General features: G+C 40.8%; 1 protein-coding gene across 1 annotated transcript in view; it reads left to right on the forward strand.

Moving 5' to 3' along the window:
* The window catches only part of CNTNAP2 (contactin associated protein 2), a 1481544-nt gene that overhangs the window by 996100 nt on the left and 461444 nt on the right, over positions 1-24000 (forward strand). Inside the window, exon 16 of the mRNA XM_060107754.1 lies at positions 18173-18329. Coding sequence (XP_059963737.1) covers positions 18173-18329 — 157 coding nt within the window. The remainder of the gene's footprint in view (positions 1-18172; positions 18330-24000) is intronic.

Genomic DNA, 24000 nt, shown 5'->3' on the forward strand with positions numbered 1-24000 from the left:
CTCGCAAGAGGGAGTGAGAGGACCTCCTTCTACTCCACCATCTTCACAGATCACATTTTTCAGATAGTAACAAATTACTGTCTTGAGAGTAGTATGACAGGGTTAAAGGTCAAGGCTAATTATTTTAATGTCATCAGTTTTTATTTTCTTTTTTAAGTTGTAGTAGAGAAGATGGGATTAGTTCAAAACGCCTTGGCATTAAGGCTTATCCTTCCCTCTTGTCCTTTCCATGACGCCTCCAGTAGCATCGTCATCAGAGTGGGTTGGAGATAAGGAAGCCAGCCTGAGATCTTCTCCAAGGCAGTGTTTATGTGGGGTTGATTCAGGCCCCTGCATGCTGGGAAGATGCAGTAAGAATCATTATAGCAGTTGTATTTGGTTGGCCAAAAAGTTCGCTCGGGTTTTTAACGGCAAAGCCCGAATGAACTTTTTGTCCAACCCAATAGTTATTGATCGACATTGGCCCAATTGTCACAGCTTTCATCTTTTTCTCTTTGCAACCCCCCTGTCTTGTAGAATCTGCACTTGCTCCCTGATCACCCCTTGGCTGGTCTTTCTCTCCTCATACTCATGGGGCTTCCCTCTTTTGATTATGCACATTTGCTTCCTTACATCCTCATTACTGTGACCTCTTGAAGTTTAATTACTTGAAACGTGAAACTGCCCTTCAGTTTCATCAGTGACCCCCTAAGCCTCAAATCCACTGATGTTGATCAAGCTTTGTTGATCAAGTGAGCACATTAAACAGTTGCAACACACTATGATGAATGCAGTAACTCAGGTCTGTATAGACTGTGGCTTAACACAAAGACGGGAGCAATGTAAGTTGCCTTCAGGAATGAGAATGAGAGCAAACTTCAGAGAAGTAACCTTTCTTCAGACTACATTGCCTTGCTTATCTCTCCTCTTTGTAGCTGCCTCTTTTTTTTAAGTCTTTCTTCTCCTCTCTTGTGGGCATACCTTGAGGCAAGCACTCAGCTAGCCCCTGATCCCATTCCAAGTACTATGTCCCCTCTCAGTTTCTGTCATTACTGTGGATGACTCACAGATTCACAGCTTTGGCTCTGATCTCTCTTGAAGTCATAGATCTTGTCTCCTGTGTATCCTCATCTGACCATTGCTATATCAGAGGGCTTGTCCACCAGGGTACTGTTGGCATTTGCAGTGGGAGAGCTCTTGTTGTACAAGACTATCTCACACATTGCTGGACATTTAGCATCTCTGGACCCAGGGCACTAAATGCCAGTAGCACCTTACAACTGTTTCTAAATCACACCTGAGGAGGTAGAACCAGCCCCAGTTGAGACCCATTAACACCTCAAATTCATCCTATGTAAAATCAAACCGAACTTCTTTTCTGCAAACCAACACCCTCCTCTGAAATAGAAAATTCTTTCAAAATGTTCAAATTTGCTTAACCTTAAAACCAAGGCGTCACCACCAGCTGTTCCATCTGGTTCTCAAATCCCGCTGATTCCCTTTTATGGTATATTTGACCCCTGCCTCTGTAATGGGACGTGTTCATGATCCTCCAAATCTTTATCACATCATTCCTAGAACGGTTCCTCTATTTCTAGTCTCCTTTCCCTCATGGCACATCCCAGAGCATCACATCGACATGCTTCTCACTTGCTTTAAAAACCACAGGAACAGACTTCTACAACAGGATTAGACCAGATAGGTACCATGAAAGCCCTCCCCCATAAACATTTAAAATTGCATGGAAAAAATATTTTTTAAATCCTTTGAAATGTATAATTGAGCTTGAATGAAAGTGAGGAAGATCCTTAGTAGCAAAACCATGGACCAACAGCATAATGACTGCTAAAGCCATAACTGGCCTAAAGGCTTCTGCCTGTTCCTTGCAACCTTCATTTTCAGTTTCCATGACTGTGTGGGGAAGAAGGGTCATACCAAGTGATGAGTTGAATCAAATATCCCTTTATGGAAAACAGCATCCAAGAGTCTAGATTCTCAGTGAAAAAAACCCTAAAAACGCCCTCCGCAAAGGAAGACAGCACAGGGATTTTGACAGTCTGGACCTTAGATGGAGGTAAAGAGAAAAAGAAAGAAATTATCCCTCGAAGCTGTGTAACAAAAAGCCAGTTCTGATGCCTGTTTACAGGTCAATTTCACACTATTTGCACAGTTGGAAAAAAAATTCAAGCTGAAAATATATTCTAAAGAGGTCTCAGCTTGGTAATACTCCCCCAGGTATCTGATAAAAGCAAATATAAACTATCTGAGAGGTTCAACTGGACCTCAAGGAATTCCCAGAGATGCATTTCCAAGGAATATGATCTCAAAGGAGAAAATAATCAAGCAATGTGTAGTGAACCGAGATACCACAATTGTGAGTCAACAGAAATAACTAATAGCATTTTCAGTCCTGCAAAGACTTAAATATTGGAATTATTGGATCAGATTTATTTTTAAGGAGAAATTGAAGAGATGATGATGGGAGACACTATCAAAAGTCATTAGTAGCATTTGAAAAAGAGCCAAATAAACATTATAGAAATCAAAATGTAATGGATAAAATTAAAAGCTTAATAGACTTAAATAGCAGTTTCTACCCAGCTGAAGTGAGACTAGTTAAATGGAAAACAGATTCTGAAGAAGGTTCCCAGAAATCTGGTTAGTAAGACAAAGAATTGTTAAATATGAAGGAGAGATTAAAAGCAAGAAATTAGATCAATAACATCTAATGCATATCTAATTAGAGTTCTGGAAGAAGAAAAAAGAAAAAGGACTAAAAAAAGTGAAATTTGCATTATTATAATTATTAAAGTATCATTTTCCTAAGCATTTTCTACTAATCAATAAAACTCAAAAAAATCCAATAAGAATATGCAAAAAAATGAACAGATACTTTTTAAAATAAGGAAATATAAATGAAAAATTAACATGGAAAGGCAAAGAATCAGGGAAGTATAACTAAAACCAAAAAGAGATACTATTTGTCATTCACCAGTTGTCAAAGTGAACAGCTTAACACCAGAGGTTGTCAAGGATTTGATCAACTGAAAGTTTTATATACTGCCGGTGGGATTCTACATTCATACAAGTGATTTGGGAAAATTTGAAGATGCACAAACCATATGACCTAAAAATTCCACTATAGGGATATGCTCAAAAGACTCTTACACATTTTCACAGAGCATGTTGAAATAGCAAAAAACTAGACACAGTCCCATGTTTATTAATATTAAAATTAGAAGTCAAAGAACAATATACCATATACCAATGATAATGGATAAACTAAGTACAAGGCTATATATTTTATCATTATTCCCTGTACTTTATATAAACTTATAATATTTGTATGTGTAAACTGCTTTAACATTTAGAAAATTTAAGATTGACTTTCCATTACTACAAAACTAAAGTGCAAATATCATGAAAATACCCATAACCATTTCTCCCACCACAGATTCTACTTCTCAACACTGTCCCCACCAGCCTAAGTGATTACCCCATAGTTCCTGAAATGAGTGGGATGTTTCCTTCACACCTTGGCCCAGCCATTCAGGAGATTCTGAAATGCTCATATCCTCATTCTGGTTGTCTAGATCCTACCCATCCATCAAAATTGCAGTCAGATCTGTCTCTTCATGGAGGCTCTCCAGTCCACCTTGGTCCTTGGTAATCACTCCCTTCTCCAAAATCCCATAGGACCCATTGCCTGAACTGCTCCTGTGACATTCAGTGTGTATTTTTTCATCTTACTATGTGTGTGCCCTATCAGATATCTAGGCATAAAGCTTTCATAATTGTAAACTACTAAACATAACTCAGTCTCCACTAACTCAGAACCTTAGAAGGGCAGGAATCAGGTTTTCACTTCTGCCCGCAAAATTGTCTCTCCAGCCCTAAGAAGGTGCTTATTGAGTATGTAGCATGTCATTTCAGTTGCAAAACAATATTTTGCTACTAATTTGAAATGTTATAGCCATCTTTTAATACAAAACAAGCTAAGGTGCTTGTTTTATATTTAAAAGATAAAATAAAAATTAATAAAATCAGAGCACAGGATATTGAGACATTCAGTATAAATAATAGGCTGAGGGAAGGCATGTTTTTTCGAGTAACTACAGTATTTAATGGAGAATAAAAATAAGGGGAGCAACCAGTACTCACACAAATCATTGTCCCTGGGATTCAGTTAATTCCTTCTTCATTTGTTCTATAAAGAGGAAAAGAAATATTTAATATAATTGGCCAGGGCTTTCCCAGTGAAAAAGACCGAAAAAGTGCTTCACTATATCCTACAAACAGCATGTGGTTCCATTCGATCACTTTGGTACTATTAATCACATTTGTTCCTGGGGCCATGGTACAAAGGAATTAACCAGAGTTACTGAGGAGACCACGAATGCCCATGACCTCTATAGAAACTGAAGCCAAGTTAACTTAGAGTGGGTTGGCTTATTCTGTTCTCTTAATTCTGCTCAGAATTATGAACTCCCATCTACTCTGTCACTTCAATTCCATTCAAATTAATAAAATCTAATTCATTTGAATAGGATTCGGAGTGATTGGATTCAACTCAATCAAATTCTGCTCAGTGGAATCAGTCCTTGATTGAAATCTATTAAGTTCAATTCAATAAAATAAATTTAAATATTATGCAATGAAATTAATTTTTAATGAATTAACATTTCAGTTCAGGTCCATTTTGATCTGAACTTCAATTCTGCATTTCTAAATTTGGTCCCTATTCAAATTAATAAAATATAGTAAAATCCGATGTAACTCTGAAAGATGCAACATGAAGCTAATCAGCTTCACTCATTTCATTTTTTTTTTTTAATTAATTAATTTATTTATTTTACAAATTTAATCAGTTATACATATACATATGTTCCCATATCCCCTCCCTTTTGCGTCTCCCTCCCACCCTCCCTATCCCACCCCTCCAGGCGGTCACAAAGAACCGAGCTGATCTCCCTGTGCTATGCGGCTGCTTCCCACTAGCTATCTACCTTACGTTTGGTAGTGTATATATGTCCATGCCGCTCTTTCACTTTGTCACAGCTTACCCTTCCCCCTCCCCATATCCTCAAGTCCATGCTCTAGTAGGTCTGTGTCTTTATTCCTGTCTTACCCCTATGTTCTTGATGACATTTTTTTCTTAAATTCCATATATATGTGTCAGCATACAGTATTTGTCTTTCTCTTTCTGACTTACTTCACTCTGTATGACAGACTCTAGGTCCATCCACCTCATTACAAATAGCTCAATTTCATTTCTTTTTATGGCTGAGTAATATTCCATTGTATATATGTGCCACATCTTCTTTATCCATTCATCCGATGATGGACACTTAGGTTGTTTCCATCTCCGGGCTATTGTAAATAGGGCTGCTATGAACATTTTGGTACATGTCTCTTTTTGAATTATGGTTTTCTCAGGGTATATGCCCAGTAGTGGGATTGCTGGGTCATATGGTAGTTCTATTTGTAGTTTTTTAAGGAACCTCCATACCGTTCTCCATAGTGGCTGTACCAATTCACATTCCCACCAGCAGTGCAAGAGTGTTCCCTTTTTTCCACACCCTCTCCAGCATTTATTGTTTCTAGATTTTTTGATGATGGCCATTCTGACTGGTGTGAGATGATATCTCATTGTAGTTTTGATTTGCATTTCTCTAATGAGTAAAGATGTTGAGCATCCTTTCATGTGTTTGTTGGCTGTCTGTATATCTTCTGTGGAGAAATGTCTATTTAGGTCGTCTGCCCATTTTTGGATTGGGTTGTTTGTTTTTTTGCTATTGAGCTGCATGAGCTGCTTATAAATTTTGGAGATTAATCCTTTGTCAGTTGCTTCATTTGCAAATATTTTCTCCCATTCTGAGGGTTGTCTTTTCGTCTTGTTTATGGTTTCCTTTGCTGTGCAAAAGCTTTGAAGTTTCATTAGGTCCCATGTGTTTATTTTTGTCTTTATTTCCATTTCTCTAGGAGGTGGGTCAAAAAGGATCTTGCTGTGATTTATGTCATAGAGTGTTCTGCCTATGTTTTCCTCTAGGAGTTTGATAGTATCTGGCCTTACATTTAGGTCTTTAATCCATTTTGAGCTTATTTTTGTGTATGGTGTTAGGGAGTGATCTAATCTCATACTTTTACATGTCCCTGTCCAGTTTTCCCAGCACCACTTATTGAAGAGACTGTCCTTTCTCCACTGTACAGTCCTGCCTCCTTTATCAAAGATAAGGTGACCATATGTCCGTGGGTTTATCTCTGGGCTTTCTATCCTGTTCCACTGATCTATCTTTCTGTTTTTGTGCCAGTACCATACTGTCTTGATTACTGTAGCTTTGTAGTATAGTCTGAAGTCAGGGAGCCTGATTCCTCCAGCTCCGTTTTTCGTTCTCAAGATTGCTTTGGCTATTCGGGGTCTTTTGTGTTTCCATATAAATTGTGAAATTTTTTGTTCTAGTTCTGTGAAAAATGCCATTGGTAGTTTGATAGGTATTGCATTGAATCTGTAGATTGCTTTGGGTAGTAGAGTCATTTTCACAATGTTGATTCTTCCAATCCAAGAACATGGTACATCTCTCCATCTATTTGTATCATCTTTAATTTCTTTCATCAGTGTCTTATAATTTTCTGCATACAGGTCTTTTGTCTCCTTAGGTAGGTTTATTCCTAGATATTTTATTCTTTTTGTTGCAATGGTAAATGGGAGTGTTTCCTTGATTTCACTTTCAGATTTTTCATCATTAGTATATAGGAATGCCAGAGATTTCTGTGCGTTAATTTTGTATCCTGCAACTTTACCAAATTCATTGATTAGCTCTAGTAGTTTTCTGGTAGCATCTTTAGGATTCTCTATGTATAGTATCATGTCATCTGCAAACAGTGACAGCTTTACTTCTTCTTTTCCCATTTGGATTCCTTTTATTTCCTTTTCTTCTCTGATTGCTGTGGCTAAAACTTCCAAAACTATGTTGAATAAGAGTGGTGAGAGTGGGCAACCTTGTCTTGTTCCTGATCTTAGTGGAAATGGTTTCAGTTTTTCACCATTGAGGACGATGCTGGCTGTGGGTTTGTCATATATGGCCTTTATTATGTTGAGGAAAGTTCCCTCTATGCCTACTTTCTGCAGGGTTTTTATCATAAATGGGTGTTGAATTTTGTCAAAAGCTTTCTCTGCATCTATTGAGATGATCATATGGTTTTTCTCCTTCAGTTTGTTAATATGGTGTATCACATTGATTGATTTGCGTATATTGAAGAATCCTTGCATTCCTGGAATAAACCCCACTTGATCATGGTGTATGATCCTTTTAATGTGCTGTTGGATTCTGTTTGCTAGTATTTTGTTGAGGATTTTTGCATCTATGTTCATCAGTGATATTGGCCTGTAGTTTTCTTTCTTTGTGACATCCTTGTCTGGTTTTGGTATCAAGGTGATGGTGGCCTCGTAGAATGAGTTTGGGAGTGTTCCTCCCTCTGCTATATTTTGGAAGAGTTTGAGAAGTATAGGTGTTAGCTCTTCTCTAAATGCTTGATAGAATTCGCCTGTGAAGCCATCTGGTCCTGGGCTTTTGTTTGTTGGAAGATTTTTTATCACAGTTTCAATTTCAGTGCTTGTGATTGGTCTGTTCATATTTTCTATTTCTTCCTGATTCAGTCTTGGCAGGCTGTGCATTTCTAAGAATTTGTCCATTTCTTCCAGGTTGTCCATTTTATTGGCATAGAGTTGCTTATAGTAATCCCTCATGATCTTTTGTATTTCTGCAGTGTCAGTTGTTACTTCTCCTTTTTCATTTCTAATTCTATTGATTTGAGTCTTCTCCCTTTTTTTCTTGATGAGTCTGGCTAATGGTTTATCAATTTTGTTTATCTTCTCAAAGAACCAGCTTTTAGTTTTATTGATCTTTGCTATCGTTTCCTTCATTTCTTTTTCATTTATTTCTGATCTGATTTTTATGATTTCTTTCCTTCTGCTAACTTTGGGATGTTTTTGTTCTTCTTTCTCTAATTGCTTTAGGTGCAAGGTTAGGTTGTTTATTCGAGATATTTCCTGTTTCTTAAGGTGGGATTGTATTGCCATAAACTTCCCTCTTAGAACTGCTTTTGCTGCATCCCATAGGTTTTGGGTCGTCGTGTCTCCATTGTCATTTGTTTCTAGGTATTTTTTAATTTCCTCTTTGATTTCTTCAGTGATCACTTCGTTATTAAGTAGTGTATTGTTTAGCCTCCATGTGTTTGTATGTTTTACAGCTCTTTTCCTGTAATTGATATCTAGTCTCATAGCATTGTGGTCAGAAAAGATACTTGATACAATTTCAATTTTCTTAAATTTACCAAGGCTTGATTTGTGACCCAAGATATGATCTATCCTGGAGAATGTTCCATGAGCACTTGAGAAAAATGTGTATTCTGTTGTTTTTGGATGGAATGTCCTATAAATATCAATTAAGTCCATCTTGTTTAATGTATCATTTAAAGCTTGTGTTTCCTTATTTATTTTCATTTTGGATGACCTGTCCATTGGTGAAAGTGGGGTGTTAAAGTCCCCTACTATGATTGTGTTACTGTCGATTTCTCCTTTTATGGCTGTTAATATTTCCCTTATGTATTGAGGTGCTCCTATGTTTGGTGCATAAATATTTACAATTGTTATATCTTCTTCTTGGATTGATCCCTTGATCATTATGTAGTGTCCTTCTTTGTCTCTTCTAGTAGTCTTTATTTTAAAGTCTATTTTGTCTGATATGAGAATTGCTACTCCAGCTTTCTTTTGGTTTCCATTTGCATGGAATATCTTTTTCCATCCCCTTACTTTCAGTCTGTATGTGTCTCTAGGTCTGAAGTGGGTCTCTTGTAGACAGCATATATATGGGTCTTGTTTTTGTATCCATTCAGCCAGTCTGTGTCTTTTGGTGGGAGCATTTAGTCCATTTACATTTAAGGTAATTATCGATATGTATGTTCCTATTCCCATTTTCTTAATTGTTTTGGGTTCGTTATTGTAGTTCTTTTCCTTCTGTTGTGTTTCTTGCCTAGAGAAGTTCCTTTAGCATTTGTTGTAAAGCTGGTTTGGTGGTGCTGAACTCTCTCAGCTTTTGCTTGTCTGTAAAGGTTTTAATTTCTCCATCAAATCTGAATGAGATCCTTGCTGGGTAGAGTAATCTTGGTTGCAGGTTTTTCTCCTTCATCACTTTAAGTATGTCCTGCCACTCCCTTCTGGCTTGTAGAGTTTCTGCTGAGAGATCAGCTGTTATCCTGATGGGGATTCCGTTGTGTGTTATTTGTTGTTTTTGCCTTGCCGCTTTTAATATGATTTCTTTGTGTTTAATTTTTGACAGTTTGATTAATATGTGTCTTGGTGTATTTCTCCTTGGATTTATTCTGTATGGGACTCTCTGTGCCTCCTGGACTTGATTAACTATTTCCTTTCCCATATTAGGGAAGTTTTCAACTATAATCTCTTCAAATATTTTCTCAGTCCCTTTCTTTTTCTCTTCTTCTTCTGGAACCCCTATAATTCGAATGTTGGTGCGTTTAATGTTGTCCCAGAGGTCTCTGAGACTGTCCTCTGTTCTTTTCATTCTTTTTTCTTTATCTTGCTGTGCAGCAGTTATTTCCACTATTTTATCTTCCACCTCACTTATCCGTTCTTCTGCCTCAGTTATTCTGCTATTGATCCCATCTAGAGTATTTTTTATTTCATTTATTGTGTTTTTAATCGATGCTTGATTCGTCTTTAGTTCTTCTAGGTCCTTGTTAACTGTTTCTTGCATTTTGTCTATTCTATTTCCAAGATTTTGGATCATCTTTACCATCATTATTCTGAATTCTTTTTCAGGTAGACTGCCTATTACCTCTTCATTTGTTAGGTCTGGTGGGTTTTTATCTTGCTCCTTCTCCTGCTGTGTGTTTTTCTGTCTTCTCATTTTGCTTATGTTACTGTGTTTGGGGTCTCCTTTTTGCAGGCTGCAGGTTCGTAGTTCCCGTTGTTTTTGGTGTCTGTCCCCAGTGGCTAAGGTTGGTTTAGTGGGTTGTGTAGGCTTCTTGGTGGAGGGGACTACTGCCTGTGTTCTGGTGGATGAGGCTGGATCTTGTCTTTCTGGTGGGCAGGTCCACGTCTGGTGGTGTGTTTTGGGGTGTTTGCGGACTTTTTATGATTTGAGGCAGCCTCTCTGCTAATGGGTGGCGTTGTGTTCCTGTCTTGCTAGTTGTTTGGCATAGGGTGTCCAGCACTGTAGCTTGCTGGTCGTTGAGTGAAGCTGGGTGCTGGTGTTGAGATGGAGATCTCTGGAAGATTTTTGCCGTTTGATATTATGTGGAGCTGGGAGGTCTCTTGTGGACCAGTGTCCTGAAGTTGGCTCTCCCACCTCAGAGGCACAGCACTGACTCCTGGCTCCTCAATTTGGGATGATTTGTTGTCTATTCATGTATTCCACAGATGCAGGGTACATGAAGTTGATTGTGGAACTTGAATCCGCTGCTTCTGAGGCTGCTGGGAGAGGTTTCCCTTTCTCTTCTTTGTTCTCACAGCTCCTGGGTCTCAGCTTTGGATTTGGCCCCGCCTCTGCGTGTAGGTCGCCGGAGGGCGTCTGTTCTTCGCTCAGACAGGACAGGGTTAAAGGAGCAGCCTCTTCGGGGACTCTGGCTCACTCAGGCCGGGCGGGAGGGAGGGGCGCGGGAGGGAGGGGCACGGAGTGCGGGGTGAGCCTGCAGCGGCAGAGGTCGGCGTGACGTTGCACCAGCCCGAGGCGCGCCGTGCGTTCTCCCAGGGAAGCCGCCTCTGGATCCCGGGACCCCGGCAGTGGCAGGCTGCACAGGCTCCCGGAAGGGCGGTGTGGACAGTGACCTGCGCTCGCACACAGGCTTCTTGGCGGCGGCAGCAGCAGCCCCAGCGTCCCACGCCCGTCTCTGGGCTCCGCGCTTTCAGCCGCGACTCGCGCCCGTCTCTGGAGCTCCTTTACGCAGCGCTCTTAATCCCCTCTCCTCGCGCACCAGGAAACCAAGAGGGAAGAAAAAGTCTCCTGCCTCTTCGGCAGCTCCAGAGTTTTCCCGGACTCCCTCCCGGCTAGCTGTGGCACATTAGCCCCCTTCAGGCTGAGTTCTCGCCGCAAGCCCCAGTCCTCTCCCTGCGCTCTGACCGAAGCCCGAGCCTCAGCTCCAGCGCCGCCCGCCCCGGCGGGGGAGCAGACAAGCCTCTCGGGCTGGTGAGTGCCGCTCGGCACCGCTCCTCTGTGCGGGAATCTCTCTGCTTTGCCCTACCCAGGTATGTGGGGAGTTTCTTGCCTTTTGGGAGGTCTGGGGTCTTCTGCCAGCGTTCAGTAGGTGTTCTGTAGGAGTTGTTCCACGTGTAGCTGTATTTCTGGTGTATCTGTGGGGAGGAAGGTGATCTCCGCGTCTTACTCTTCCGCCATCTTACCCGGAACTCAGCTTCACTCATTTCTGTTCAGCCCTAATCAAATGAGCTTAATGACGTTCAATCATAGATAAAATGTTCACCTTTAATACCAAATTGAATGTTTATATTATAACTTCAAAATTATAAGTTTTCCCAATTTTACATCACTGTCTGCAGTATGAACTCCACAGGACTTTTTTGGATTAATTCTTTGTTTGGTCTTTATATTAACATAGAACAACATAGAACTAGATGATTGGGAAGAAAAAAGAATATTGTTATCCAGTTTAGTGAAGTGATTTCACAAAAGTTGTAGGTGGCTTGAGATGATGGCTTTTGTGTCTATGAAAATGCCAAGATATATGATTTTTAATTTTATTTTTAAAGCTCTTAATCTAAATAGTAAAATACAGCCATTTGGACTCAGGATCATGGTTATGAAATTGAGAAAAAGTGGGGGTGGGTTACAGTGACTAAATTATTCAGAGAAAAAATAATTAGGAATTTTAAATGGAGGTGTTACTGTGGTCAACACCGTGATTACCTCCTCAGATCTTACCCAGAAAACAGGTCCTGGATTGGTGTCCCAAGGGGACCCGGGCACCAGGCCTCGCACTGTTCTGTGAACTAAATCCACTGTCATTTCCACAGGTCAGTGTAAGGCCGACCTGTGTGAAGATAAGGATCACTAGGGTATTAAGTGACAGCATCTCAAGATCTTCCTCTGAGATTCTTGTTCTATAGATTTTATTCTGTAGTCCAGCAAGTCTATATGGTTTACAAGAGCCTCAGGTGAATCTTCTTTTAGGTGAGTTGGAAACCGTTCCCTGTACTGATTTCCCACTAGAGGGAAGAAACTTGGAAGTACTCCCTCCATGACATCCCCTCCTAGCCCTCATCTGTCTCTGAGGATCCTGAGACTTGGGCTGCCTTGGTCCAGTTCCTGGAAGTGATTGCATAGGGACCAATTTCACATGTCCAAGAAGAGAGGCTTCCTCTACTTAAGCCACAGAACTCTAAGACAACTGGCCTGTTCCTCCTTCTAGTGCTGGGGGCAAGGGCAGCTGTCAGCATTATCTTTAGGGCTCTGCAACCCTTGGACTGCGCACATGTCTTACTGAAGGAAAAGGGGATTCTGGCCTGCTTGATCTTTCAAATTATAACTGTCAGATTATCTGGAGAGCTCTATGGTAGCTACAGCCCCTCCAAATTTCCTCTCTGCTCCAGCCCAACCTAGAACCTGTTATAAAGGTTCTTTTACCTTCCTTCTTCTCTAGGTCATTTGCATTGGGAGGAAAGTTCTCACCAGTACAAAAATGTTTTGCATCTACAGTCTAGAATTAAACATGTCTTTACTTAATAAGCATATTGTCACCATGGATAATTGTAATCAGATCAGAGTGGTCAGCTGAAATTTAGTGATGAAGTGGAGGAAAAAAGATTGGGTGGTGCCACGGTAAAGATGGAAGGGTACTGGGAGATTTTTCAGAGTATGAGTCTTTCTTTAGAAAGAGGATCCTGCACTGTAGGGGCCTTCAAACAGCCATAATGGGCCAGACAGCATTCTGGGGAGTGCTGTATGGGAGCTGTCAGCAGGGGGCGCTAAGCAGAGCACTGAAAGGCAGATTCCTGCTGCAGTTGTACCTGCTCTAGTTAGTTCCTCTGCTAAAAAGCCACCTGTGATTCTTTAACACAGTTTGTAGATAAGGAGATAGTGGTAGATATAATAAGACTAGGTTTCATCAAGCTAAAAATATACTTTTAAGTTTTCATTTTGGAGACGATAAACCTTTACAGTATTTAATGTTAGGTATTACGCTTTTTAATATTCTGCAAAAGTAGATGAAATGAAACTAATTAAATGTGCCAGTGACCATAGTGGGTCTTACCATAGATGTGCCAGGATAATATTTATGTAAGCAGACTATTAGGTTACTTTGTGTAGCCCAGAAGTTCTAAAGAACATATTTTGAAAGTCACAGGTATGTGCCACATTTTTATCAAGAAGTCCCCATGCATTTGTCCTTGTGTTTCTGAAACAACTTGTTATTGGAGAAAATAAGAGATCTGTTGGTTTCTTTAAATTTGGAGGAACAAGTTGCCTCTTTTCTTTCTCCCTATTTCAGTTTAGTCATCCAAACCGTAATATATCCTCAGCATAATAAAATTTGGTCTTAAGTGAGTACAAAGTGCCATGATTACATTTAATTCAATCCATATTTGGCTGTTTTAATACAATATGACTTACTTTGATAATTCAGCTTCTAGTTAACCTAGAATATGGTTTATCATTTCATAATCTCGTTGCAGTGATTACACCTACTCAATATAGTTAACAAAAATCTTCATATTCTGAGATCAGAGAAATTCTTGAACTCTTAGCACTGGATAATTAAATTGTTTCTTTTCTCACCACTCCTTATTTTGTCTTTTAAAGTCTTTCCATTTTTATCGCCTTTAACTTCTTTTCCCCAAAGCCAATTAATAGGTAAGTAATGATTTGTAAAGCAAAAAGTAACACTTCGTTAGCACAGCACTGAAATAAGGCAGTTCTTTGCTCAACACAGATTGAACCATTCTCTTCTCGCTGAATATAAAATATATGCCAAATTAGTAAACTATGATGATTTGATTTAACTAAATTAGCCAACACTAATACCAAAGGGTACAACTTGCTTTTTCCCTGGAATGTGTTGTTCTTATTGGCATTCTTCTGCTCCTGGCAGATGAGGAAACAACTAAGCAAAACATTTTGTACTGTACTTAACTTATTTTCCTAGGAAGGAGAACAAAATAACATTGATTTTGCATCACCCTAACTGGGAACGTTAGTTATATAAGACTAGAAGTGACTTGAGAAAAAGATGGGGATGGGGGAAGAACTGGGAATTTGAGCTACCCTCACCTGGTCAGTAGTGTGTCTCCTTCTTGCACTGAATACAAGAAACGTCACTGCAGATCACCTTCCTAGATCCCATCCTGATGTCTAACAGGAGTCCTTCCCTATAGGAACTGAGGTCTGCCATGTGAGGTTAGTTCAGAGCCTGGGTCCCATGCAGAGCTCAGGGCTTCTACTGGAACACCCACGGCCCAAACAGCTTGACAATGAGTCTTCCTCTTCTGGGCTTCCTGGTACTCCTGTAGGCGTGGTTGGGAATCAGCTGCCTCTTTCTCCACATCCCCTACAGCGCATTTCTCAGTCTCCTGCTGAGGGAGCCACTGATGATGACCTTGCTCCCTTGACTGACATTGTCCTGATTTTTATCAAGAATACTGAGCCATACAGCTTCTCTGGTTCATGCAATTTATCATCACTCTCTCTGACAAAAATATAACAGGGTTAGCTTGTTTCTACTGGCCACTGGAAGAAAGAATCGGAAATTGAGCTGAGGTCCTGAGATACATACTCTTTCGTGGGCTGTTTGACCTACGGGCAGAACGGGGGCGTTTCCTGCCGGGCAGCCCACTGACTCCTGTCCTGCGGGTGTCTGGTTGTTTCTTACCCTCCACCAGGTGTGTTAGTATCCCCTAATTTCCAAAAACACTGATAGTCACTGAAATTCCTTTTGAGAGAAAGAATTTAGCATTAGGTCAGCTTGAAAAGATGCAGTGTGGTGAGTAGATGTGATAACCCGTCTCAGTCATTTTCTGGAAGGCCCCAGGGGCCTTTGCACGGTAAGCACGGCACCATCCACCTTTGTCCTCTTCCTGTAACACGGCCAGAGATGGAATCAGCAGAGACCTAGTGCAGCTTACTACCCAAATGGCCTGGCTCAGATTTTATAGTTTCTGTAAATGGAATATTTTAAACCTTATTTTTTGTTTTTAACTCTTGACTGCATCAAAAGGAGACAAGAATTTATTATCGGTCATGGTTCCAACATTGGAAAGCATCAGAAGTTGATTGTGTTACTCTTTACCCTGATGGAAAGAGAAGCGAGAAGCAAAATAGCTTGAATGTAGAAAGCAAACAGCCCCCTGTCTGCTGGGACAGGCCCCAGAGACGTGGGAGACAAGGTTTCAGAATGGACCCTTATCTCAGAGAGCTGGCATCTTCCTCCCTTCAGAGCAGGGTGCTGAAATCACCCTCTGTACCACTTGCCAGATCAACTCAAATGTATTTCTTACGATTCAGGTGCCATAAATCATCTTGTGAAGGGAAAAATAGTGACTTTTCCAAATTAAGTCAACACAACTGGAAAATCTGGAAATTTGTATGAAGTGCAATACCTGAATAACTCCTTTCTAAGTTCAGAGCATTTGCTCATTTATTTATTTATTTATTTATTTATTTATTTATTTTTTTGCGGTATGCGGGCCTCTCACTGTTGTGGCCTCTCCTGTTGCAGAGCACAGGCTCCGGATGCGCAGGCCCAGCGGCCATGGCTCACGGGCCCAGCCGCTCTGCGGCATATGGGATCCTCCCAGACCGGGGCATGAACCCGTATCCCCTGCATCGGCAGGCGGACTCTCAACCACTGCGCCACCAGGGAGGCCCCTTGCTCATTTATTATATCAAGCCTGAACTCACAGTACAGTTGCCTTTAAATTGCCTATCTCTAAATAAAACAGAAACAAAAACAAAAGCTATTGGCATATGTGAGAAGGCACAGCAGCAGTTTTTACACAATTCCAATATGGCCCTCACTTACTTTATTGTGTTATTTGCTTAGACGTTGTGACTGTTTACACAGTAGCTTACTGAGTGCAAGACTTTTTCCTCCTTTTATTGCTAAGCACAAGCACATGCACAGATACTGGGACAAGTGTACACCTAACATCCTGAAAGGCTGGTGAGTTATTAGAATGGAATTTTAGTCATATGCCTGGAGACTTGAATTGTCAAGTGCAGGTTTACTGGCCGCACAGCCTCCATGAGATTCCATTCATTCCCCAGCTTCCTGCGTGGGAAGCTGTTCTCAGGGCCTCCACCTTCCTTTCCCTTCCCTTCCCTCCTCTGCCTGCTGCTGCCTGGCATCTTCTTCGCATCGTTCACCTGAAACTCCTCTCAACAAAGACCGTCTAGCTGTCAAATTAAAAGTCCAAACCTTCATCTTAATGGACTTTGCTATGAAATCTGACAGGGCCGACCACACTGCTTTTCTGGAAATTCTTTGCTTGTTTCTCCTCCACCCTCTCTGTCCATTCTCTTTCTTGACCTCCACAATGGCCAGCCCCCTCTCTTCCTGTTCTCTAAGTCCTGTTGGAATCCAAAAGATTCCAGTGACGTCTGTCCTGCTACCAATCATTTACCTGATAGTTCCTAAAATGGGATTTTCAGCCCAGAGAATGCTCCTGAGATCCAGACTTTGATAGCCATTTGCCTGACTCATGTATCAGGTTCATCATCCTTTCTTCGACATTCCCTAAATTTCTCATCTTCCTCCCTGTGATCTACCTTGGTGAAGCACATCACCATCCTCTTAGTCACCTGAGCCAGTAACCCAGGATTAATCTCCACACCATCTTCCCACCTAAATCCCAACATTCCCAAGCTGGTTATACCTCCTAAATTTCCACTTTCTCTTCCTCTCCATTTCCACTACTCTCTTATTATTTCTCTTTTGTATTAACATAGGAGCATCACATCTGGCCTCCATGACTCCATCCCCCTGAAATCTGTCTTTCATCTCACTGTAGATCTTTTAAAACACAAATTTGATCTTGAAAATCTCCTGCTTAAAATACTTTAATGCTTTCCCATTAGTTTCAGAATGAAGTTCAACCTTCTTAAATAAGAAGAAGTAAACGCAGAAAAGCAAGAATAAACCAAGGCAAAATAACTTCTTATTTGGACAAAGTTTGTTGTGCTATGACCCTTACCTACTGTCTATTGTGACCTACTCCTGCTACCCTCTCAAACTTATCTCTTCAGCCCTATTGTACCATCGATGGGTACACTCCTACTTGAGTGTTCCATATAGAACTTTGCCATTCTGCTTCCTTTACGTAGGAGTCCTTACCTCTCTTACCTCCTTATCCACCTGGGTAACTTAACCTTCAAGACATAGCTCAAATATGTTACCTCTTCTAGGAAACCCTCCTTCCGCACCTCCTTTCCCTCACCCACTCTCCTGTGGGTTCATAATAATAATTGAACTGAACTCTCAATCTGTATCTTTTCTCTCCATTATTCTGCTGAGTTTCTTATAATGTTTGATGATAAGATGAGTGAATGAATGAATGGGTGAATATTAGGCCAAATAATAAAGCGAAGTAATATTGTATAAAGAGCATTGTACAATGTCTTGTGAGATACAGTGTCAAACTTTTGGTTTGGGAGCCAGTCTGCTGTGTAATTGAAAGAATTGTGTAACCTTTCTGGACCTAAGTTGCTTACCTGTAAAATAAGGAGATCATACTAAGGCATAAGTTCATGTTTAGCTCTAATATTCTGTCATCTCCATGACTATCATTTCACAGAAAAAGCACAACTAGCCATGAACTGAGTTGTATATTAAAGAATCGGTGCATGGCCTACACACCTTCATTGTGGATGTACCCCATCTGGGCAGCCAATTTACAGAACAGGCTCCTAAATTCCTGCAGCTTGAACGTAAACATGTCTTTCAAAGGAAGAGGTGCATATACCCCGGTGGGAAAACTTGAGCTTACCGATCCCTCTGGTATTTTTTTATTAAATATTCCTGTTATTGAATTGCATTGACTTCTAAGAGGGTTGAATGATGTTCAGTCTATCAGAGAGAGATGCTGCTCCTGGGTTGGGGGGATGTACGTGTGACACGATAGTGACTGGGTCCTGGTCCTACTTCAGTGTGCCTTTCCCCTTTCTTGCAGATGGAAGCCCTTACACCTGGTGGGTGGGCAAAGCCAACGAGAAGCACTACTACTGGGGCGGCTCTGGGCCCGGAATTCAGAAATGCGCCTGTGGCATCGAGCGCAACTGCACAGACCCCAAATACTACTGCAACTGTGACGCGGATTACAAGCAGTGGTGAGTGTGCGGGGGCTAGCGTGCGGGCTCGCCCCCCTAGCGTGCCTGTAGGTCACACTAATTAGATGGAAGAGAAAGTGTGAAAAGTGCTAAAGTAATAAGATAATAGGTTAGAAAGGTTTAGAGCTAACCCAGTTGGCAAATGTCAGGGACGTTCTGAAAAATATAGAAGCGGAAAGAGGTCAGTGCTACAAGGGTAGGCATTTAGAATAGAAGAACACATAATGGATGTGTTCATATTTTATTCAGAGAGGGAAATAATGAGCCATGTAGTAGACAGTGATTTGCATTATAAAATGTGCTTTGTGACAATAGAGGGGGTGGCCGCGGGCAGGGAGCCTGTGTGCAGGCGTGTGAGCGCGTTCTCTGCAAACAGCCTCCTGTGGTGAATGCTTCCACCCCCTGCAATGTTTGCTTTGAGTAGCTGGATGAGAGAAAAAAAAAAAGACAGGGGGAAAAAGAAAGGGAAAAAATTGTGCTTTGCTCTCGGTTTCAGCAACAGTGCTTACCGATCTACTTTTCTTTTATGCCTTGAACTGTTTATAACTGATACAAATCAGTTCAAGGAAGATCTATTTTGGGTTTTTTTCATCCCTCTACTGGCTTTTGTCCTGCTTCACGGTGAATGGCTGGTTCTGTGTCAGTAATAGATAAAGATAAATCAGCTGTCATTGCGTAAGAAAAAGGCCCCAGAAGTTGGAGAGGAAGAATATAAACTTGAGTGTGGTTCTTCCCAGAAGCACACATCCTGCACCTGCTTCTGGTTTTCTGACACGTGGAGAGGCCAGCTGTGCTACATTCCCGCCTCTGGGCAGCAGCAGAGAGCAAAGTCCTGCATTTCCTCACGTGACCAACCACAATTTATTATTGTTGCCTCTGTTTTACACTATTTGGGACAATTTATAAGACAAGGTCATCCTACCAGTTTCCTGAAAACTAATTCTGAATGTAAAGTTATATGATTGTCAGGTTGGATGCTTATTTTCCAAAAGCCATTTTTCTTTTAGTAAATGAAATGAATTACCAAGGCTGAACGTTTCAGTGGCCTAGAATTTGTGTGTGTGTGTATAAATAGTTATCATTATTCTTTAATTGTGTTTTATCGTAAAGAGGAAATCATGATATTCACTTTTTAATTTTGTTTGAAAGGCGTATCTACACGCATGCACGCACACACACACATTCATACCCAGTACAACACTACAAGTCAGGAGAATGAAATCAGAAGGACCTGGGCTTTGAAGATAACTTTTCACTCAGTCGGTCAGTCAGTCCTTCATTCCGTCAGTCATTTACTCAGCAAATATTGATGGAGCTCTAATGTGCCAGGGAGTCTTCTAGGTACTGCGTATAAAACAGAGAATGGCAATAACAAGAACCCCTGCCCTGATTTACGTTCCTGTCACTTCTTACTAGTTGTGGGTCCTTAAGCAAGTTCCATGGGCTCTCTCTGATTCATTTCTCTGTTCAGCTTTGACTCACACCCACTTCGGGAAGCAGACTTTGAGTGCAGCCTCCTTGACCAGAAATGAGAGCACTGTCCCAGATGGTTCAGATTGTCCAGGGAACCCAGACTGTTCAGTTCTTCTTGTACTACCACAGAAGAGAGTTGACATATTCAGAAGGAAAAGGGAAATCTTGTGTGTGAATCCAAGAGAAATTCATTTTTGTCAGACGTCATTCCAAGTGCTAGGGATACAGTGACAAATAGAACACGCTCTTTGTCCTCAAGATACTCAAAAATTAGTTGGGAAGAAAACACACACACAAATAGACAACATAAAACAATCAGTGCCCTGAAGAAGACATTGCAGGATACAACAAAACCAGTGCAAGAAAATGTAAAGTCCAACTGAGGGAGAGTTGGGAGGAGTTAGGAAAGTCCTTACAAGACAGGGATGCCTGAGAGAGAAGTAAGAGTTTGCCAGGCACACTCTTCCTTGCATGACTGACTTGGAGGAGAAGCATGAGTAAGGACAGCCAGTTTGGGGAGCTGTCAGTGCAGTAGATCTGGACTGTAATGTGGAGAAGAAGGGAGAAAGCACAGTAAGGCTGAGCACCTGGGCAGGATACCATTAGAGCTGCCATTCTTTGCAGGGAGCGGTAGGAGTTTGGATTTACTGGCAGTGAGCCCCGTGGAGGAAACCTTGATAAGGGACGGCAGTGGGAGGGGAGGAAAACAGTCAGCAAAGGATGTCAAGATAGTCCTTGAAAGGCATCACTGGTGGTCCAGTGAGTAAGACTTCACACTCCCAATGCAGGGACCTGGGTTCAATCTCTGGTCAGGGAACTGGATCCTGCATACATGCCACAACTAAGAGTTCACATGCCACAACTAAGAAGTCTGCATTGCTGCAACTAAGAAGTCTTCATGCCACAACTAAAAGATGCCACATGCCGCAACAAAGATCCCATGTGCCACCCGGCGTGGCAATCAATCAATCAATCAATCAATCAATAAGTAAATAAATAAATAAAATATGTATTTATATATAAAAAGAAAGGCATCAAGGGCAAGACCATGGAAAAAGGGGAATATATGTAAGATATTTGGGAAGTGGTACCTACAGCACTTGATAGTTACGACTTTGTGAGAAGAAAGAGAGGAGTCTGGGCAGGCTCCCCCCTGGGCACCTAGAAATGGTTAAATTCCTTATCAGGCTAAGAAATAACAATTTGAGGGGGTAGGTGATGAGTTCAGCTTTGAAAATATTAAATTTGAGGCTCCACCATAATACCATGTCTAAACCCAGAGGGGTACCATTAATGGGATTACTGATTAAACATACAGGCTTCAGAGCAATGTATTTCCAAGAACACACCTGAATTCAAATCACAGATGGGAAGACGGTATAGACAGATCTGTTCAGCCTCACTCACAGACACACCCGTCTAGCAAGCTCTTGATTGGATTATAACTTTTCACAGTTACTTGGGACTTGGGCAGTGCTGATGTCTTGTTCCCTTCCAGCCGAGTAGCAGCTAAGACATCCTCACCCCTTCGCTTCTATGAAGTTTGTGTAATGTCTCATGATAGGGGCACTATATTTTGAGCAAACTGAAAAGTATAATAAATATGTTTACAATAAATAGCTATTAAAATGATCTTCCCTGTTTGGCACAAGAAAAGAAGTTTTTGGTGATGTCTTATGGGACTTTGAATTCACCAGCGCCTGGCAAAGACCTGTTCTGTGGATGCTTTCAATATTTTAGAATGATTGGTTCATTTCTGGAGGTGTGTTCCAAAGTTCCCAGGAGCAGTAGAGAGAGACCTGGACTTGGAGACAGAAGACTTTACATCCAGGCCAAGATTTGCCACTTTGAGGGCAGGTTTTTAACCAGTCTGAAACTTAGATTTGTCGTCTGTATGATAAAAATAAATCTTGACTGGTAGATCTTTGTGAGAGTTAACTAGAATGTGGAATAGGAAAATATTCTGTGAATTGTGCAGTGCGGATACATACCTGTTTGCAATTCTTAATTATGTAATTCTCATTGCAATTATTAATGGCTCCAGATGAATGTTAAGAAATGAAAGCAGACTGTGGAAAGAGGTCTCTTTGCATTCTCGACCTGCTGGGCCACAGGGCTCAAGTCGAATTCTAGAATACCACGTGGCAGTGATACGGAGCAGCCTTTATCAGAGAAACTTACAAGTCAGAGACCATCAAGAGAAGAGAAGGTCCAGGTCCACCAACCCTATCAACCCTCAGAGAGAGATGCTGGGACCAGGCTCTTGTGCTGAGCACAGTGTTCCAAAGAACCCCTGGCTTCTCTCTTCTCATAGGGCAAGAATGAGAGCAATTTTGTCAGTGGAGGAATCAAATTCTGAGGGCACCAGCCCAGCTGGGCATAGGGCCAGCTCTTTACTGCATTGTCTGGTAGTCCCGCAGGAACAGGAAGGAAGCCAGGGCCCCTGCAGGAAGCTGACTTGAGTGCAGCCTCCCTGACGGAGAGAACCGGGGAGCACTTCCAGCCGGTTCATTGTCCAGGCTACCCGGAGTGTGTGCTCCATGGTCACTGGTATCCAGTTCTTTTTGTCCTACCACAGTGGACAGCTGAGAGACTCAGAAAAAGGAAAATCTAGTGCATACACCCAAGTGAAATTCGCATATGTGAAACCACATTTGTTGTGATGTAAAAGTAAAAATAGAGGTTCTCTTGAATCTCATGCTTCCAGACTCCAGCTAAGAAAGTTACTTCTTCCAGTCATCTTACCTCAATCACAGAGAATCATTTGGTTAAACTGAGCTGAGACGAATGGGTGCAAAGTATCCTTCTACGCTGTTTCCTCTCTATGTGACCTAAGTTGGGCAGTTCACCTCTCTAAGCTTTCATACCAGCAAAATGTAGATAGTGCTTCCCAATTCACGTAAAGGTCTGGTAAAGTGCGGTCATAAATGAGTGTTTAAAATTGCAGTAGGGTATATTATTTTTATTACTTGAATGTTGAATGGAAGCTCAGCTAAAATCTTAAAATTTTTATTTTCTTTATTTTATTGAAGTATAGTTGATTTACAATGTTGTGTTAATTTCTTCCATACAGCAAAGTGACTCAGTTATACATATACATATATATATATTCTTTTTCATATGCTTTTCCATTGTTTTGTCACAGGATATTGAATATAGTTTCCTGTGCTATACAGTAGGACCGTGTTGTTTATCCATTCCATATGTAATAGTTTGCCTCTGCTAACCCCGAACTCCCAGTGCATCCCTCCCCCACCCCACCTCCCACTTGGCAACCACGAGTCTGTTCTCTATGTCTGTGAGTCTGTTTGTTTCTTAGACATGTTGATTTGTGTCGTATTTTAGATTCCACACATGAATGATATCATATGGTATTTGTCTTTCTCTTTCTGACTTACTTCACTTAGTATGATAATCTCCAGGTCCATCCATGTTGCTGCAAATGGCATTATTTCATTCTTTTTATGGCTGAGTAATATTCCATTGTATATATGTACCACATCTTCTTTATCCATTCATCTATCTATGGACATTTAGTTTATTTCCATGTCTTAGCTATTGTAAATAGTGCTGCTATGAACAAAGGGATGCATGTATCTTTTCAAATAATAGTTTTGTCTGGGTATTTGCCCAGGAGTGGGATTGCTGGAATCATTAAAAATTTCTTAAAGTTCAGATACATAAATTGGGGCCCAGGAAAATTTTAATTACTTTCTAAACTTACATTGGAAATGAGAAGTGGAGATAAGACTAAGACCCAGATTTCCAAACTTCTAGTCCAGTGTTTTTCGACAATATCATGATCTAGGAAGACTACTCTTGTTTTTATCTTTTTAATGATTTATGAATTTAATGTTTTCACTAGTTATATGTAAGTTTTGAATTTAAAGCTTAAACAATAGACAATGTATTATATGTTCTTTTTGCAAAGAACTCTAAAACTTAGATTAAGCATTTTTTTCTTATTTACTAGAGTAAAGTACACAAAAATGGAGCTGAGATAAATTAGATTGTAGCTCCAAGTGTGATTGTGTCTCACAGCAAAGTGGCAATGGGCTGTGAGAACTATAAGCACCTCAATAATTGCCTGATTTTCTATGCCATGAGAAATTCTGCACAGTTATTTCTGAGATTGAATGTAATTTAACATTTATGATTTACTATTCACAGCAATAGTAAATATTCCCACCTACAGTGC

This window comes from Mesoplodon densirostris, chromosome 9, assembly GCF_025265405.1.
Source record: "Mesoplodon densirostris isolate mMesDen1 chromosome 9, mMesDen1 primary haplotype, whole genome shotgun sequence".
Lineage (NCBI taxonomy): Eukaryota > Metazoa > Chordata > Mammalia > Artiodactyla > Ziphiidae > Mesoplodon > Mesoplodon densirostris.